Here is a 19168-nt window from a genome sequence, read left to right as displayed (position 1 = left end):
ATAATCACGCGGCTCCTGAGAGAGTGACGTTAAGGTGGCTGTTCCCATGATATCAGCATATAATACATAAATATCACTCGTTTACTACGGAGCCTGAAACACAAAGTATCCGGGAAACAGACAGATCTGCTTTAAAGCTGCAGTCCCACCAGGGATAGACTCGGGGCACGGCCCCCGGCGGACGCCATCAATTTACTAATTACAGCTCCTTTGGGTTAAAGACGTGTTGGCGTCAATCACTCTCTTTAACAGAAACTGAAAAAGCAATAGAAACACACATATACACTGCCCTTACACACACACACACACACACACACAGTCACGCCTGCCTCTCCACACACACACACAGTCTCTCTCTCACACACGCGCACGCCTGCCCCTCCACACAGTCAGACACACACACACACACAGTCACGCCTGCCCCTCCACACACACGGTCACAAACACATACACACACACACAGTCACGCCTGCCCCTCCACACACACAGTCACGCCTGCCTCTCCACACACAGTCACACACACAGTCACGCCTGCCCCCCCCCCCCACACACACACACAGTGACGCCTGCCCCTCCACACACAGTCACACACACACAGTCACGCCTGCCCCTCCACACACACAGTCACACACACACGCACGCGCACACACACACAGTCGCGCCTGCCCCTCCACACACACAGTCACACACACACACGCACACAGTGACGCCTGCCCCTCCACACACAGTCACACACAAACACAGTCGCGCCTGCCCCTCCACACACAGTCTCACACACACAGTGACGCCTGCCCCTCCACAGTCACACACACACACACACACACACACACACACACACACACAGTCACGCCTGCCCCTCCACACACACAGTCACACGCACACGCACACACAGTCGCGCCTGCCCCTCCACACACACAGTCACACACACACACACGCGCACACAGTCGCGCCTGCCCCTCCACACACACAGTCACACACACACGCGCGCACACACACAGTCGCGCCTGCCCCTCCACACACACAGTCACACACAAACACACACACACAGTCACGCCTGGCCCTCCACCCGCGCCATGGGGGGTGAGGTGAGAAGACGGGAACCTGCAGGGGGAGCAACCAGGAGACGGGGGGGGGGCTGCTACATAATTACATAATTTTGGTATTTAACACAAAAATACCGAGCCGGCTGCCACAAAAATAATTGCAAAACAAGCAAGTGGGAAAATTATTTGTTTTTAAACAACTTTTTTTTGGGAGAAGAAAAACCTTTATTTTTTTCCCCGGCTCAACCACCAGCGCCGTTAACCCTATAACTGGGGCAGCAGAGTTGTCACCTTGTACCCTGGACGACACATCTCAGCACCCTCAGCCGACACATAGAGGATCACGAAAGGCTCTTATATTTTCCCCCCACTTCGTGGAATACACTGAAGTAATAGAGAACGGGGACACCAAAAGCCATGAGTAGCGCGGGGGCAGCTGGGGGTCTGCATGTGGCCCAAAATTTTTGTGTGCAAATAACAGCCGTGGCCAAGCGGCCTCTCGCCTTCAGTCTTGCTCACCCTCAGCCTCCTAATTAGATTGTAAGCTCCCGGAACCAGTCTGTATTGCCACACGGTATACTGTCAGTTTTCACTTCCCCTTCGCAGCATCGCCACGGCCTCTGCGGGCGCTCCATAAACGTAACACGCAGTCCTGCAATGATCTTTTTATTACGGAAGCCATTTACAATCACGCTGCAGACATTAAAACTCTCGGTACGAGCGGATCGGAGGCGGCCGCAGACCCCCGCGGACTTCCCTCCGTCACACGAAATCCCATCACGCTCAGCCTTCCCCTTTAGTAGAAAAATATTGCACTCCATTAATTCGTCCTTTACAAAAAATTAGCAGCAGATTAATGTTCCCGGCCGTCCGAAGCTCAGACATTTACAATATTCACAGAGGGGGTCGCCAACGCGGGGGCCGCCTGCGGCCAGACGCTGCACTCCAGGACCGTCGAGGCACGCAGTCACACACCGCTCTGCGTTCTAGGTGCTGGAAGACCCAGTCTAGAGCTGGAATTCATGGGATACTTTACTCCGGAACCTGCTGCGAGGGCCGGACGGCACTGTACCGAGTGCCAGCAGCGCGTAGACGTCCTTCTGAGCTCGTACTTAACTGGAGAACAAACAACATCCACGATTTATACGTTTTTCTAGGTTTAGCTCCTATCACTCACATCACGCTCAGCCTCAGCTACACATTAGAGTTCTGGCCCTTTCAGATAGAGTCTAGAACCGCGCAGACTGGCCGTGAATCGGTTCTGGAACAGCCTGGACTTCAGGGATCGGGCCGCTGTGTACTACAACTCCTATCACTCTCAGTGTGGGGCCGCTGCCACAATCACTCCATGCATTCAGAGTACAGGCTCCGGCTGCGATGCCTCAGACATAAAAAGGTGGCATTACCAGAAATAATAATATATAAAAAAAAAAAGGTTCTAGCCGGTGCTCTGAGCGGTTCATCTATAGCAGAACCGCTTCTAGAATAGCGGCCCCTGCCCAGCGCATGTTCTAAGCTGTCGGTTCTGGAGCAAACGGGTAAAGGGGCCGAGTAGAGACCACCGTGTCCGGCGCCTGCTGCCTCCTCCTTTATTCCGACGTGTTGGCTTATTAAGTCATATTCATGATGTCACCGCAGCGCACGCTTTCACATTAACGTCAGCGGCGGGTGGGACCGGCACCGGACCGGTTCTTAAACTTGATCTATACATTTCCTGGGAATTCTGCTGCCTAAATGTATGGACTGGGTTTAACGCACAACAGCCACAGCGCAAACACTACTTAGGTGACCGTGGCCTTTAAACAGCTGTCTGGCCGCAGAAGCAGGGAAGCCGCATATTTCACACATTTCTTTAACATCGCGTACCCCCTTACTCTGACGGATCGGCAGCACAGAGAGCTCTGGCAGACGGGGGGTTAAATAGACCGTAAGAGCGTACATGAGATAAAGCGATGACCGGGCGCACGCGGGATACACGCAGCCGGATACACGCAGCCGACTCGGGCAGAAAGCCGCCTGCCAGATCCACCAAATCACAGCCGGGTCGGCCAGGCCGGAGTTCCACGTGACCCTCAGTGGCGGCTGGGGATTGTGAGAGTTGCGTCATCCCTCGTTTCACAGTATGCTTGGCAAGCGGCTTACTGGCTCCAGTTGGGGCTCATTAACCCTTGGTGTTACCTGGTCCCGCTCACATTCACAGTACTTTGCCTGCGGAGACTAATCTGCCTCCGGCGAGTCTGGAAGCTTTTCCTCCATCGTGAGCCCGAAGGGTTCCGGTTCTTCGTGGACCGGGTCGCCGTCGGGGCCGGTATCGGCGTCGGACGCGGTTACGGACTCCTCGTCGTATTTCGGGGTTTTCCGCGGCTGGGCCAGCGAGGAGTTTTCTAAAGACTCGATGTCCTCGATGCCAGCTCGGTAGTGAATCATTAGCAGAGTAAGCGCTTGCAGCCGCTCGCCGGATTTCAGAAGAGCGGCGGTGAGCAGCGCTTTCCTCCGGGGGTCCGACACATCCTTTTCCTCTCTTACCAGGGAGTTGTTATGCTCCAGCTCTTGATCGATCTCATTCTGGAGCTTATCCAACATGAACTCCAGCTTCTGGATCCTCTCGTCGGTCGGCAGGCCCCTGTAAAGATCTCGCCCGATTTCCTTAACCGCTATAAAGACGCTGTCATCCAGCCCCCCCTCTTTCCGAACGAGCTTCGCCGAGCCCCCCGACGCTCTCTTGGAGGGACTGCTGGCCCCCCCGGTCTCGGTGTCGCTGCTCTCGTTGTCCGAGGTATTCGGGGTGTGCTTGGGGGAAGGCTCCACCGGATCGCTGCCCTGCTCCTGCGGACGCGCTTTGGGGGTCTGGCGTAAATTCAGGAGACGGGAACTGGTGTTGATGATATGCCGGGTGATGCCGGTCGTTCTGTTACCCAAGGATTTCGATTCTAGATCGGCTCGCTTTTCTAGAGCCACGCAGTAGGGGTTTTCGGCCAGACACTTGTCCTGACACTTCTTGTGGCAGACGTAGCCGCAGATCATGCACTGCGAGGCCGCCTTGGTCCACACTTTCCTCTTGCAGTGATCGCACAGGGTCGAGTTCTGGAACTGCGTATCTTGGAAGTTGTGTTTGGCTTCCGCAAAGACCACGGGAGCCGCCAGCGCCTCGTCTTTCTGGAGAGCCGCCGTATCCTCCGTGAAACTGAGGTCCCGCTCTTTCTCCAGCAGGACGCTCGCGTTCTCAGACTCTCCGTCCATTAAGTATCTGAAGTTCAAAGTGACGTCGCCGTAGCAGAACTTCTCATTAAATCCCTTATGCATGCTCAGAGTTCTCAGCGCGGTCCTCGTCACGGCGGCTTTCGGTTCCGGGGCGTTCAGGCGGAAGCGGGTGACGTGCTCCAGAGACGAGGTGGCGAGGCATTCCAGCGCGATGTCCTCCAGCCGGATACTGACGTGCCCGACGCAGCAAAGGCTCCCGGTTTTGAAAGAGTCTCTGCACCAGAGCGCTACGTTCAGATACTTGTGGTGACTTTCTACCTCAAAGACGCGGGACGACCGGGTCCAGCGGCCCTGCCGGTTCCTATAGAGCACCTCCGGAGACTCCCAGGCGTTCTGATCATCCACACCGTCCTTGGTCCCGGTGGAGCTTTCCGGCAGCTTGTCCTTCCCAGCATCCTGCTTTAGGGAACTGGGTTTCTGGGGGCCGACGTCCTCCGTGGGTTCAAAATGTTTCCCCGACTGTTTCTCGCCATTCAGGGCAGGCGGAGGGGGCCTTTCTGGTTTATCCACGGCCGGCTCGGCGGCTTCCACGGCACTCGAAGTCTCACAGGTAGTTAAGGTAAGCTTGACTTGGGGTCTCGGGGGCACGGGCGGCCTGTTGCTGGACATTGCCGAGGGTCTGCTTTGCTGGTCAGTGTCTCGACTCTCAGGAGGACCCGTTTTACCGGCCTTTGGCAGCGGTTTTGGAGCGGTTTGGTAACCGGACACGTTCATTTTACGGCTCAGACTCGGCGACACGGACCCCACAGGCTTCGCAGGAAGATTAGCCGCGGCACGTTTGGGACTCGGATTCGCAGGAAGGAACGGCTCCTCTTTCAGTTCTCCGGGGGGCTTCATCTCACAAGCAAGGTCCTCAAACTCAGAATCCAGCTCTCGGATTTCCGGATCCGCAATCAGACTGGCCGCGTCGTCTTCGAAGTTCTGCTGACAAGATGCAGCTGAAAACCCAGAGTCTTCCGCGGCTCCAAAACCCTCCTGTAAGCCTCCAGCGCACTGGTTCTGACCGGCGGGCCTCTCGTAGAACACAAGAACTCGGTCCCCTGCTTGCTTGATGAGTTTGGAGGCTTGAACAGACGAAGTAACTTTCACACCTAAAAACGAAACAGGAACAGTGTTAGGAGAACGCAAATCATAGGAACCTAGAACCTGCTGGAAGACCCGCCCCCTTACATACATAGTTACATATAGTTACATAGTTACATAGGCTGAAAAAAGACATGCGTCCATCACGTTCAGCCTTTCCTATATCTGTTAATTTGTTGCTGTTTGATCCAAAAGAAGGCAAAAAACCCCGGCTTCGCTCTTTCCAATTTTGCACTAACCAGGGAAAAAAATTCCTTCTTGACCCCAAAATGGCAGTCAGATTTCTCCTTGGATCAATCAGCTGTTTCCCCATAATTAAAGATTATATCCCCGAATATTATGTTTTTCCAGGTCTCCATCCAGTTGCAGTTTAAACGTCTGTACAGACTCCGATAAAACTACCTCTGCAGGCAGAGAATTCCACATCCTTACTGCTCTTACTGTAAAAACCCCTTTCCTCTGCTTTAGTCTAAATCTCCTTTCTTCCGGTCTGAATGCATGACCACGTGTCCTGTGCACAGTCCTGTTTATGGACAGATTTCCACACAATGGTTTGTATTGGCCCCGCATATATTTATATAATGTATATCGGCCCCCCGAATATATTTATATAATGTATAGCGGCCCCCCGAATATATTTATATAATTTATATTGGCCCCGAATATTTTTATATAATGTATATCGGCCCTGAATATATTTATATAACGTTATCATATCCCCTCTGAGGCGACGTTTCTCTAAACTAAACAGATTTAAATGAGTTAACCTTTCTTCATAACTATAGTGCTCCATTCCTTTTATTAATTTTGTAGCCGCCTCTGCACCCTTTCTAGTGCTATGATATCCTGCTTTAGAAAAGGTGCCCAAAATTGCACAGCATATTCAAGGTGCGGCCTTACCATTGATTTATACAGAGGCAAAATTATATCTTTATTCCACGACTTGATGCCCCTTTTTATACACGACGATACCTTACTGGCCTTAGCAACCGCAGACTGACACTGCACATTGTTGCCTAGTTTGTTGTCTATAACAATTCCCAAATCCTTCTCATTTGTTATTACCCCTAATTCACTACCGTTTAGGGTGTAGGGGCAGCGCATATCGGCAGCGCGCGCAGGCCCAGAGCGCTCCGCGTACCTCCGATCGCTATGAGACGGTCTCCCTTCTTCAGGTCGGCTGCCGCCGCGGGAGAGTTGGGGGTCACGGTCTCGACGCAGACGTGGCCGGTGTCTCCATCTCTCGCTTGCACCATGATGAGGCCGATGCTCTGGGACGTTCCTTTCACCAACTCCACCTTCAACAGAGAACAGAGACGCTCAGAACGGACCCTCCGGGACCCCCCGTACACTCAAAGGGTTAATAAAAACATATTATAATCACTTGAGTGATTGAAAAAATAATCATGAGTTTATGAAAATCAGCCCCCCCCCCCCCCCCAGTGTGCAGAATCCCCCCGGCACCGGGGCAGCCGCCGGTAACACAACCTTTGGCACAGCTGAACACGGCGCGGGTTCTCAGTGTTTGGAAGTTTTCCCAGAATCTGATCATCCGGTGCCCCCCAATTAACACCCCCAATCAGCACCCCCCCTCAATCAATGCCCCCCAAATCAACATCTGCAAGGCGTTTCCTGACAGCCCTTCTCCCGGCAGCCGCCGTCATCGCCCCGGACACAGCTCGAGAACCCTAGCTTTACGAGGGGGGGGGGATCTCAGGGTAACGGGTTAAACGGGGGCGGGATAAGAAGATGCGAGTTTCTGACGTGGTAATTACAGTCATGAACCCCTCTGTAAAAACACTAAGAGGCGCCACACGCCGCACACACGCCGCACACACGCCGCACACACGCCGCACACACGCCGGTTAAAGACAAATCAATAGGGCAGAGGCAGCCGGGACACTCGCTGGGTGTACGGAGGGAGACGAGGACGCAATTACCCCGCTGATGTACGCGAGATGACAGAGGCCGCGCATGATCACAGGAAACGACACAAAGTAATCCTAGCCGGCAGGAGCCTCTTGACTCACATCACACACAATCGCTAATGTATTTACCGGCTAACATTAACCCTTTAGACCCGGGGGGGGCGTGCCGGCAGAGACTGGCGCTTCAAACCCACTCACAGGGTCCGGAAAAATGTTAGGGAAAAAATAATTTAAAAAGCAGCCTTTCCACCCCAAAAAAAACAGAAAAATCTAAAATACTACAAGGCGGGATATACAGAACCGCAGCAATAACCATGGCAACGCGATCCGGTCCGCGCAGAAAGTGGGGGGGACGCTCGGCCGGTTATAACACTGACGCTGGCTCTCAAAGGGTTACACTATCCCCAAAACACACACCTCGGCCCCGGGAGGGATTTAACCCCGCGTGGGACCGGTGTCTGCACGGATCGGCGGGGGTTACACGCCGGGGGCCGCTCTCATACACGGATATCAGCAGAAACGGCTCGGAGAAGCCAAGCGGCCCCCAGCTCCGGCCTAATCTGTACGTTCCAAGAAATGTCGCGCGGGGCCCGGAGCCACAATCTACGAAAGGAGGCGATTAAATCGCATTAAATCCTGGCGGCCGAACGCGGCGAAAAGAAAATGTTTGCCAATTATAAGAAATTACAGAGACATTTTAAATAAAAAGTAATTAACGCGCGCGGGGGGGGGCGTCAGGCGGCTGACACTTAAATGGCTCAATATCGTCTGGCGCGGGGGAGGGGGCCGCGCATCGAACGTGCGCTTCTGCCACACACGGCCATTTAGCCCAAAACGCCGGCATTTTACTTAAACGCTCTTTTATTGAGGAAAAACGAGTATTGATTTTTTTGGTGGTTCATCCGACGGCCGGTGGAGGAAAACGCGTCGGTCGATAACGATTCAGCCGCAGAGGACAGACATTCGTTTATCGCCCGGCGGCCGCCCTGACCCCAAACCTCACTCCAGTCTGGGTTTCGTCTTACGATGAGGAGATCTGCCTTATGTATATTGAAAGTCCCTTAATGAATTAACCTCTACCACCTCTGCTGGGAGGGCATTCCACGCATCCACCAAGACAATGAACCCCTCAAAAAAGGCACAAACTGCACCAGAGACCAGGAGGCATCCCGATCGGCTGTTAGCGGGATGTGACAGCAGGAACCTGCGGCCCCCGATGGACGAGGCGGCAGAAGTAACCTCTCTACGGATACAGAATGTTCTTAGGGAAGTTTAAACTCCGCTGTCCACAGGGGCCGTACTCTCTCTGGATTCTCCATCCCCTCTCACACCCCCCGGGCAGCGGACCGGAAGGGTCTCGGAGTAGCGCTGACCGCAGACCCCGCGCCGGGGGGATCTCGCTCTCGCTGAATACCATCTGTCAGATCGATGTGCTTCTGGTTATAGGGCGCGGGTCGCCGGCAGCGAGCAGGGAAGCAAAGCCACGTCGTATCCATCAGCCGCACCGTGAAGCAGATCTGCCCCAGGGCCGGAGAGTCGCTGCCTCCCTGCCGGCCGCCTCCACGAGCCACAGCCCCCTGCGCAATTATACCAATATTACTAATACTAATATTACTAATTATAATACTTATAATAATACCAATATTACTAATACTACTAATTATAATACTAATAATAATACTAACAATTATACCAATATTACTAATACTAATATTACTAATTATAATACTTATAATAATACCAATATTACTAATACTACTAATTATAATACTAATAATAATACTAACAATTATACCAATAATACTAATAATAATACCAATATTACTAATAATACTAATATTACTAATAATACTAATACTACTAATAATAATAATAATACTAACAATTATACCAATATTACTAATACTACTAATTATAATACTAATAATTATACCAATATTACTAATAATACCAATATTACTAATAATAATACTAACAATTACACCAATATTACTAATTATACCAATATTACTAATACTATTATTACTAATAATAATACTAATTATACCAATATTACTAATACTAATATTACTAATTATAATACTAATACATATATTACTAATAATACTAATATTACTAATAATAATACTAACAATTATACCAATATTACTAATACTAATATTACTAATTATAATACTTATAATACCAATATTACTAATAATACTAATATTACTAATACTTGTAATACTAATAATGATACCAATATTACCAATACTAATATTACTAATAATAATACTAATTATAACAATATTACCAATACTAATATTACTAATAATAATACTAATTATACCAATATTACTAATATAAGTTTGTCGCCATGGATACGGGGGCCATTTAACCTGTGACCCAAAATTCATGGCTTACACAGGAGAGCTGCCGATATTTCTGTTTCCGATTCGCTAGATCAGGTTTCACCAGCCCGACCAACAGACTCAGGTAAGTCTTGTTCCTCCTGGGCGGGGTCTGCTGTCTGGAAACCAATAGGAACTTCCCATTAGCTAAAAACCAAACAAGCTGCCTGTCTCTGGCAAAAACAGTCGGCTCAGCTGCACTGGGCGGGGGGCAAATGTGTATAAAATACCCTGGGGCTATGCCAATAGTGGAGATGTGATGTCATATGCCAGATTAAAATAATATAAAAGAGTAACCGATAATAGTAAATACAGATGTGCACAGTGGGGGCCACCCAATCAGGTTACAGAAACCGGTGGAAACGTTTGGTTTCGTTAGAAGACGAAGAATTATTCCACCTCAGTCCTGTTTTTTTTTTTTCTAAATTGTTGCTTTATTGGCAAACTAATAACCTGCCGGGCCGGCTGCGGGGTAACCGTATTAAGGGATTGATTTCCAATGTTGTCATGGCTCATAGCCACCTGACTCGCAGCCGATGCCGGCCGCCAGCTGGAAGCAGAACGATTACCCGCAAACCCTTCATTACTGCGCTAATTTCAAACCCAAACTCGCATTTAGCTCCCAAACAGGCTCTGCTTCGCGTATTAACCCTTACCCTGCTGCCACGCCAAAAACAGAAGGCGCGAGGAAAACGTTATTTAAAGAAACCCACAGCCATATAAGCCCCCCCAGCCAGCTCCGTATAATACAGCCATATACCCCCCCAGCCAGCTCCGTATAACACAGCCATATACCCCCCAGCCAGCGCCGTATAACACAGCCATATACCCCCCCAGCCAGCGCCGTATAACACAGCCATATACCCCCCCAGCCAGCTCCATATAACACAACCATATACCCCCCAGCCAGCGCCGTATAACACAGCCATATACCCCCCCCAGCCAGCTCCGTATAATACAGCCATATACCCCCCCTTGCCAGCTCCGTATAACACAGCCATATACCCCCCAGCCAGCTCCGTATAACACAGCCATATACCCCCCAGCCAGCTCCGTATAACACAGCCATATACCCCCCCCAGCCAGCTCCATATAACACAACCATATACCCCCCAGCCAGCTCCGTATAACACAGCCATATACCCCCTAGCCAGCGCCGTATAACACAGCCATATACTCCCCAGCCAGCTCCGTATAACACAGCCATATACCCCCCCCCCAGCCAGCTCCATATAACACAACCATATACCCCCCAGCCAGCTCCGTATAACACAGCCATATACCCCCTAGCCAGCGCCGTATAACACAGCCATATACCCCCCCAGCCAGCTCCGTATAACACAGCCATATACTCCCCAGCCAGCTCCGTATAACACAGCCATATACCCCCCCCAGCCAGCTCCATATAACACAACCATATACCCCCCAGCCAGCTCCGTATAACACAGACATATACCCCCCAGCCAGCTCCGTATAACACAGCCATATACCCCCCAGCCAGCGCCGTATAACACAGCCATATACCCCCCCAGCCAGCGCCGTATAACACAGCCATATACCCCCCCCAGCCAGCGCCGTATAACACAGCCATATACCCCCCCAGCCAGCTCCATATAACACAACCATATACCCCCAGCCAGCTCCATATAACACAGCCATATACCCCCCAGCCAGCACTGTATAACACAGCCATATACCCCCCCAGCCAGCTCCGTATAATACAGCCATATACCCCCCCAGCCAGCTCCGTATAACACAGCCATATACCCCCCAGCCAGCTCCGTATAACACAGCCATAAACCCCCCCCAGCGGGCGCCGTATAACACAGCCATATACCCCCCCCCAGCCAGCTCCGTATAACACAGCCATATACCCCCCCCAGCCAGCTCCGTATTACACAGCCATATACCCCCCCAGCCAGCTCCGTATTACACAGCCATATACCCCCCAGCCAGCTCCGTATAACACAGCCATATACCCCCTAGCCAGCTCCGTATAACACAGCCATATACCCCCCCCAGCCAGCTCCGTATAACACAGCCATATACCCCCCAGCCAGCTCCACATAACACAGCCATATACCCCCCCCAGCCAGCTCCGTATAACACAGCCATATACCCCCCCAGCCAGCTCCGTATAACACAGACATATACCCCCCCAGCCAGCGCCGTATAACACAGCCATATACCCCCCCAGCCAGCGCCGTATAACACAGCCATATACCCCCCCAGCCAGCTCCATATAACACAACCATATACCCCCCAGCCAGCTCCATATAACACAGCCATATACCCCCCAGCCAGCACTGTATAACACAGCCATATACCCCCCCCAGCCAGCTCCGTATAATACAGCCATATACCCCCCCCAGCCAGCGCCGTATAACACAGCCATATACCCCCCAGCCAGCTCCGTATAACACAGCCATAAACCCCCCCCAGCGGGCGCCGTATAACACAGCCATATACCCCCCAGCCAGCGCCGTATAACACAGCCATATACCCCCCAGCCAGCTCCGTATAACACAGCCATATACCCCCCCAGCCAGCTCCGTATAACACAGCCATATACCCCCTAGCCAGCTCCGTATAACACAGCCATATACCCCCCCAGCCAGCTCCGTATAACACAGCCATATACCCCCTAGCCAGCTCCGTATAACACAGCCATATACCCCCCCAGCCAGCTCCGTATAACACAGCCATATACCCCCCAGCCAGCTCCACATAACACAGCCATATACCCCCCCCCAGCCAGCTCCATATAACACAGCCATATACCCCCCCCAGCCAGCTCCGTATAACACAGCCATATACCCCCAGCCAGCTCCGTATAACAAAGCCATATACCCCCCCAGCCAGCACTGTATAACACAGCCATATACCCCCCCCAGCCAGTGCCGTATAACACAGCCATATACCCCCCAGCCAGCTCCGTATAATACAGCCATTTACCCCCCCCAGCCAGTGCCGTAAAACACAGCCATATACTCCCCGCCAGCGCTGCTTAATACAGCCATATACCCCCCAGCCAGCTCCATATAACACAGCCATATACCCCCCCAGCCAGCTCCGTATAACACAGCCATATACCCCCCAGCCAGCACCGTATAACACAGCCATATACCCCCCCTTGCCAGCACTGTATAAAACAGCCATATAACCCCCCCGCCAGCGCTGTATACAGCCATATAACCCCCCGCCAGCGCTGTATACAGCCATATATATATATATATATTATACATACTCTGCGGAATGAATGTTTGGGACGGACAAACGAACCTTGAATATTGTGAATTATTGGGTTTATTTGACGCTTTCGGGTCAGAGGCCTCCTCCCGGAGTGGAGCCGATGGATCGGCAGCGCAGGACGGTAACCGCGCAGGAGCCGCTGATCCGGAGAGATGCGGCTGCCCCCCGTACATGTCAGGAGACGGGGCGGATAATGCGACGCTCTGCATGCGCAGGCATGAAGCCAGTTTGCAGGCGACGCCGGGGGACGGAATTACTTCTATAGACGATCAATCAGGAACCCTCGCGTCAGGGAGATCGAGAGCGACAGGTCAGACTCCCAGCACCCCCAGGCAGTCCGATGCCGGCCCTCCACGAGCTGAGCTCACTCCTCACCGAAACTTGTGATTTCTGTTTGATTTAACATCCTGAACATCCGACGCCAGGGTCTATTCACTAAACGGAGAGCCGCGGCCAGCACTATTCATTATGAAGGGCCAACACTGGCAGGTGAAGGGCCGACACTGGCCCCACATAATGCATCATAGGGGTGACCTTCCCACGTTTAATTCCCATTCCGCGACACGGTGGTCCCCCTCTCACCTTGCTGCCTGACATTATGGGGTTGGAGCGATGTGATTCCGGGTAATACTGCCTTCCTGCCCCAGACCACGCCAGGACTGCAGCACAAGAAAAGGCCTTTTTCAACCGGGGAATTTACTTTCACCAGCATACCCTCGAAACTCTCAGCCGTGCCGGTAAAATATCCCAGCAGCGCGGCGCGGCGGATCCACATCGGGACCAGAGACCGGCGGCTGAAGGGCTCCAACCATCCACCGTGATTTCCCGTCCCATGAGATAACGGCCGAACCGGAGATCAAGGAGACCTCACTTTACATTAAAGCGGAGCAGTCTCTTCTCTACAGAAAAGGGCCACACCGGGCGCTGAGAAATCCGTGCCTTTTACACGGATTCAGCTGTGAGCAGCTTGGCACGTATGACCCCCGCGTGTAAACACCAGTCACGTTACATTTTCCACAAAGCATCAGAAACTGAAATAAGCGATTTAATTGGGTCACAGAAATTAACGATAATCGCTTTATATCAATTATAGTCAAAGTGCGGGGGAGGGGAACCGACGTTTAATATTCCTCGCCGTGTGAAGATTTCATTAAAGAGCAAGCAACGGATCCGAGCGACGCAAACAATTAAATTCCCGTCTCCGCGGCGACATTAATGAAACCTGCAGGCAGATAGGCCCCTGGCGGCCCCCGTCTAGTCAGCCGTTTCTCCTGCTGTAACGACTCAAACCTTAATCAGCCGTCGGTCTCGTCTTAGATTCAGGAGCCGTATGTCTATCTCATGCATGTTTAATACCCTCACTGTATTACCCTCTACCACTTCTGCTGGGAGGCTGTTCCACTTATCTACAAAACTTCTCTGGAAAGTAAAACTTCCGCACATTGTGTTGTCATGAACTCGGGATTATACACGTGGTGCCAGCGGTTATTAGCCTATCACAAAGCCAAGTCATTTGCCACCTCTCTGAAAACCCTTCTTATATCTCCACACTTAAACCGGGGCAGATTAACCCTTTATCATCATCAGCGAGCCCACCATTTCTGTAATTACAAGGAATAAAACAGATGTAAAGTCAGCGGCGCCTCAATTCCACAAAACATGCGCGGCTGCGAGGATGCTTCCCGGCACCGGGGGGGGTATTAGAGGCAATGATCGCAATTGTCGATTTGTTTAATGTCACGACATGCAAACCAACATGACTGCGGTGTCACCGACAGACAGCGCAGGGACCGCGAAGCAAAAGCCCGGCCTGATTCCTTGGCTCGCGCTGCCACCTGCTGTTTGCTCTGAGTTATAACATCTCCCACGCGGCAGGCGAGGCGCGCGCTCCACTCACCGTCCCCAACAGGCGGATTCCTCGGCTGCACGGAAAGGCCTCGGCTGGTCGGTGTTAAGCCAATCAGCACACGTTACGAGGCAGCAAACTGCCCCAAGACTGTGCCACTCCGCCCCCGCGACCCCTGCCACTCCGCGACCCCTGCCACCCCTGTTTTCAGTAAAAACCTCTAACACCAACGGGGCAAACAATCAGGACAGGAGACGATCAGATTCTGCTGCCTGCGGAGCTGAGCCCCCGGCAGATTGTTCAGAGCCCGGCGGGCGTTAAAGCGCGAGAGCGTCAGCAGAGCCCCGCGTGGTGAGAATCGGCACCGTCTCATGAACAGCCCGTGGGTTCCGCAATTTTATCCTAAATAAGAAAAGCGGCGGATTCTCTGCGGAAACGGGGTCTGGTTTTTACCGTTTTGATGGATGTTCTCGATTTCTCCTTCCAGGGGCTGCCGCTGATCTCCAGGGTGCAGTGAATGTGCGTCTCCTGCTCGTACGAGCCGAAGATCAGAAGCCTGCAAGACAAGAAACGCAGCCAATGAATGCCAGCTGCATGCGCGCCGCGGGAATCCTCGCCAAGCAGATACGGCTGCATTCAACGCCGATTAACGTTCCGAGTACATAGGATCTGACAAACTTCCACCAAGTGGCCTGACGGCGCTATATATAAAACTAATAAAACTAGTACTAATAATAATACAACTAATACAACAGCTAATAATAATAATACAACTAATAATAATAATACAACTAATACTACTACAACTAATAAACAACAATAAAACTAATACAACAATAAATAACAATAATACAACTAATACAACAGCTAATAATAATACAACTAATAATAATACTACAACTAATAATAATAATACAACTAATACAACAGCTAATAATAATACAACAGCTAATAATAATACAACTAATACTACTACTAATAATACAACTAATAATAATAATACAACTAATACTACTAATAATAATAATACAACTAATACTACTACTAATAAAACTAATAGTAATAATAATTAAAAATGCAAAGTATAAAGCATGAGCCAAATCCTCCCAAACACGCAGAGTATTACGTGCTTTAAACACATATAGAACATACAGAATAGATACGTGTGGGAAAACGTGCTCTCACAGAGAAATTACAACTTGACTGACGGTTGGGTTTAGAGGGTCTGCACATGAGGGACAGGATGAGATCCGGCCGCAGATAAACCATCAGCCCCACATAATTACCCTGACTGTGCTTCCGCTCACTGTATAGACTACCACTAGCCTGCCCCATTCATTCCCAAGACCTAGGAGGCTCATACAGATCATTTCAGCGATAACTCGAGCAGAGTCCTTTTCTTGTTCATCAAAACGCTGGCGGTGAGAATGTTAAATTATGAATATGCTCACTAAAATATTAACAGCTCTGGAAACAGGACCCGGTTCGGGGACAATGGGGGCCGGTGACCTGCTGCTCGACGCGGGTAATAGATCCCGGTCGGGGAGCACAGACAACAAACCGAAAGGACTCGGGTTAAGTCAGGGGTCACCAGCGGCGCAGCCAGACCGTGCTCTATTCACCAAACCCGGGGGATGAGGATCGTCCAAAAAGGTGACTAGAGCTCCACCGGCTGCGACTTTAAAAAAAAAGATTCATCCCATCGGGGACTGTTGAGTTCGGCTCTGCTCATGCGCGGCCCCATCTGTACCCAGTTTAGACGTAAGAGGCAATAAGTCGCTAAAATAACATCAGAGGCCAAAGTGACTGAATCTGCGGCTGGAATTCCGCATCCAATCAAACGAGGTTGAGTGTAAATCTTCTCTCGCAGCTCCAGGGCCACGCGAGCCCCCCCTCCAGAGAGCCAGGATCCGATCTATAAAGCTGTAGGATCCCAGGGGCCACAGACTCCGCTTAACCTTAAAACATGAACGATTCACAAACCCTAGATCTGCAGTGAAAGCGCGAATGAATGAATGAATGAATGAATGAATGGAGCTCCAGCGCAGGCATCGCAGGGACCCCAGGGGCCACATGAAACGCTCAAAGCAAGCAGGCCCAAGTAGTCTGTACATGGATACACATCAATGTTGTCGGTTGCAGTGAATCTCTTTCGCCGTCAGGAACGCTTACCTGCTGCAGTCTATAAGCGAGACCTTCAGCCGGCCGTCAGCCAGACCCATGTCTTGTAGAGTCAGGCTCGGCTCGTCGAGATCAGCGCCGGACGGCTGGGCGTCACTCGGAAAAAACGGCTTGTACCTAAAGAACAGAAAGAGACGTCAGCGAGTGACCCGGCAGAACACCGGCGGCCGGAGACCCCGGGGCGCCCGTCCCCTCATAGATCAGAAACCAGACGTTCTTCACGTTATCCTCGGGTTTGCAGGGTACTGAGGGGACCTTGTAGATCACCCGACGTCGCCGTTGGACAGGGTTCCCGAGGGATCGAGTGGATTACCTGATCTTGTAGTTGGGCAGGGTGTGCTTCCTCCGGATCACCCTCTTTAGCTGGTTGGCGATAATGGAGGTGAGCTGGGGCATGGGCCGTCCCTCAAACTCGCTCTGCACGTCCAGCTCCAGCAGCGGCTCCTCGGCGAAGCACACGGCCCAGTGATTGAACGGAAGACGACTGAAGAGCATGCGGACGCGGCCCTGTACACGGCCCAGGCGCACCGACAGCCGGGCGGACTTCCCAAACACCAGCTCCACGTCTACTGCCAGCTGCAGGCCGCCCGGGTACTCGACCTCCAGCTCAAAGGCCAGCTCGTCCGGGGCCCCTCCGGCCGCCGCCGACCCGGGTTCAGGCCGCACGCTCCGCAGCACCGGCAGCCGTTCGCCCAAGCTCATGTCCCGGAGACTCAGGCCCTCGAGCAGGCGGCCGGCCGTGCGGCTGCACAAAAGCTCCTCGAACTCCACCTGGATCTTGCGGCGGAGCCATCGGCGGAGCAGGGTCGTGTCCCGCAGCTCCCGGAACACGAACAGGAAGATAGCATTCAGGAAGTGACAGGACTCGGCGGGGCCAGCGCTGGGAGGGGAGGGTGGCACGGCCCGGGGAACCGGGGGCGGCGGGGGCCGACGGGACAGCAGCCAGTATTGCGCTAGCACGGTGAGCAGGCAGCCCGCCAGCGCGGAGAACAACACGACCAGCAGCATAGCCCCAGCATCCCCGCCACACAGGCCGCAACACTGACACTACCGGGACAAGGCGGGCGCCGATTGGCTGTGGGGTGGCAAGAAAGCAGAAAGCGCGATCATTGGCTGGAGGTGACGGGAGTGGGGCGAGAAAGCGGATGTTCATTGGCTGAAAAGTGACAGGAGAAGACGGCGTAAACCTATTGGCTAGAGGTACGGAAGCGGGGCGAGGACTCAGATGCTCATTGGCAAGAAGAGGAGAGCGCGCGTTCATTGGCTAGAGGAACAGGCTGGGTATGCGGAAGCTCATTGGCTGCAGGTTGATCGTCGAATGAGGCACATGCCCAGTCGTGGGATAGGGTGCAAGCCGCACACTTAGGTTTCCATTGGCCTACGTGAATGTGTGGGCGGTATCATGTCTGCTCATTGGCTAGAGGTATGTAATAGGCGGGTACATGACTGACCCAATGGTTGTGGAAGTCACGGCGGGAAAGAGGGTGATTCGTAGCGCAGGTGCCTGAGAAGGGTGAAGGACCGAGATCAGGCAGGTAGTGTTGCCTGGAGCAGCTTCAAGTTCCCAGCAGAGGTGTTCTGAACCCTGGGGCGAAACCACCGCCCCCCCCCCAGCCCCACAGTTTCCCCAGCCCCACAGTTTCCCCAACCCCCCAGCCCCACAGTTGCCTCCCCACTATGGAGTTAAAGGCAGTGCCTGCGCTTGTTCTCCTGTTCTGAACCACTCCGTGATTTACTTTATTCAGCAGTAGGTAGGATACCTACTCCCAGCACTCTCAGCTATCACAGCCCATTAATACTGCCAACGCTGCATATTGTGATTTCCATAGTTCTGGGCCCCAGGGTTTGGATTCCCCTGCTGGGCACCTGGGTTTGTGGCCCTTAGAGTCGTGCAACCCTAGGCTGAAGCTGACTGTCTGTTCTATCCTGATAACACCGGACACGTCCTCGTGATCCACACTCATCACTCTGATCAGCCAAGGTTTAGTCCATAATAATAAGCGACTCCTATGACTCAGACCTTAGTCCATAATAATAATCAACTCTCATCGCTCCGATCAGCCAGGGGTTAGTCCATAATAATAATAATAAGAAACCCAGGCTGTTTTAGTCACCTTATACTGGGGTCAGAGCCATTTGTGGCTTTATCCCAGTTTCGCCCAACACCCCGTGTGGTTTAAGCCC

General features: G+C 52.1%; 1 protein-coding gene across 1 annotated transcript; it reads right to left on the bottom strand.

Annotated features, from left to right (window-relative positions):
* Positions 1–3096: 3096 nt before the first annotated feature.
* PDZD8 (PDZ domain containing 8) lies at positions 3097–18051 on the bottom strand. The gene is made up of 5 exons (XM_053451355.1): positions 17298–18051; positions 16976–17101; positions 15257–15359; positions 6529–6685; positions 3097–5395 (listed from the first exon to the last, which is right to left on the bottom strand). Exons 1-5 carry the CDS (start codon positions 17990–17992, stop codon positions 3261–3263), a joined length of 3216 nt encoding a protein of 1071 aa, XP_053307330.1. The 5' UTR covers positions 17993–18051; the 3' UTR covers positions 3097–3260.
* Positions 18052–19168: the final 1117 nt, after the last annotated feature.

The sequence above is a fragment of the Spea bombifrons genome, chromosome 11, assembly GCF_027358695.1.
Source record: "Spea bombifrons isolate aSpeBom1 chromosome 11, aSpeBom1.2.pri, whole genome shotgun sequence".
In the NCBI taxonomy this organism is placed as follows: domain Eukaryota; kingdom Metazoa; phylum Chordata; class Amphibia; order Anura; family Pelobatidae; genus Spea; species Spea bombifrons.
This window is presented reverse-complemented; position numbering and strand designations above follow the sequence as displayed.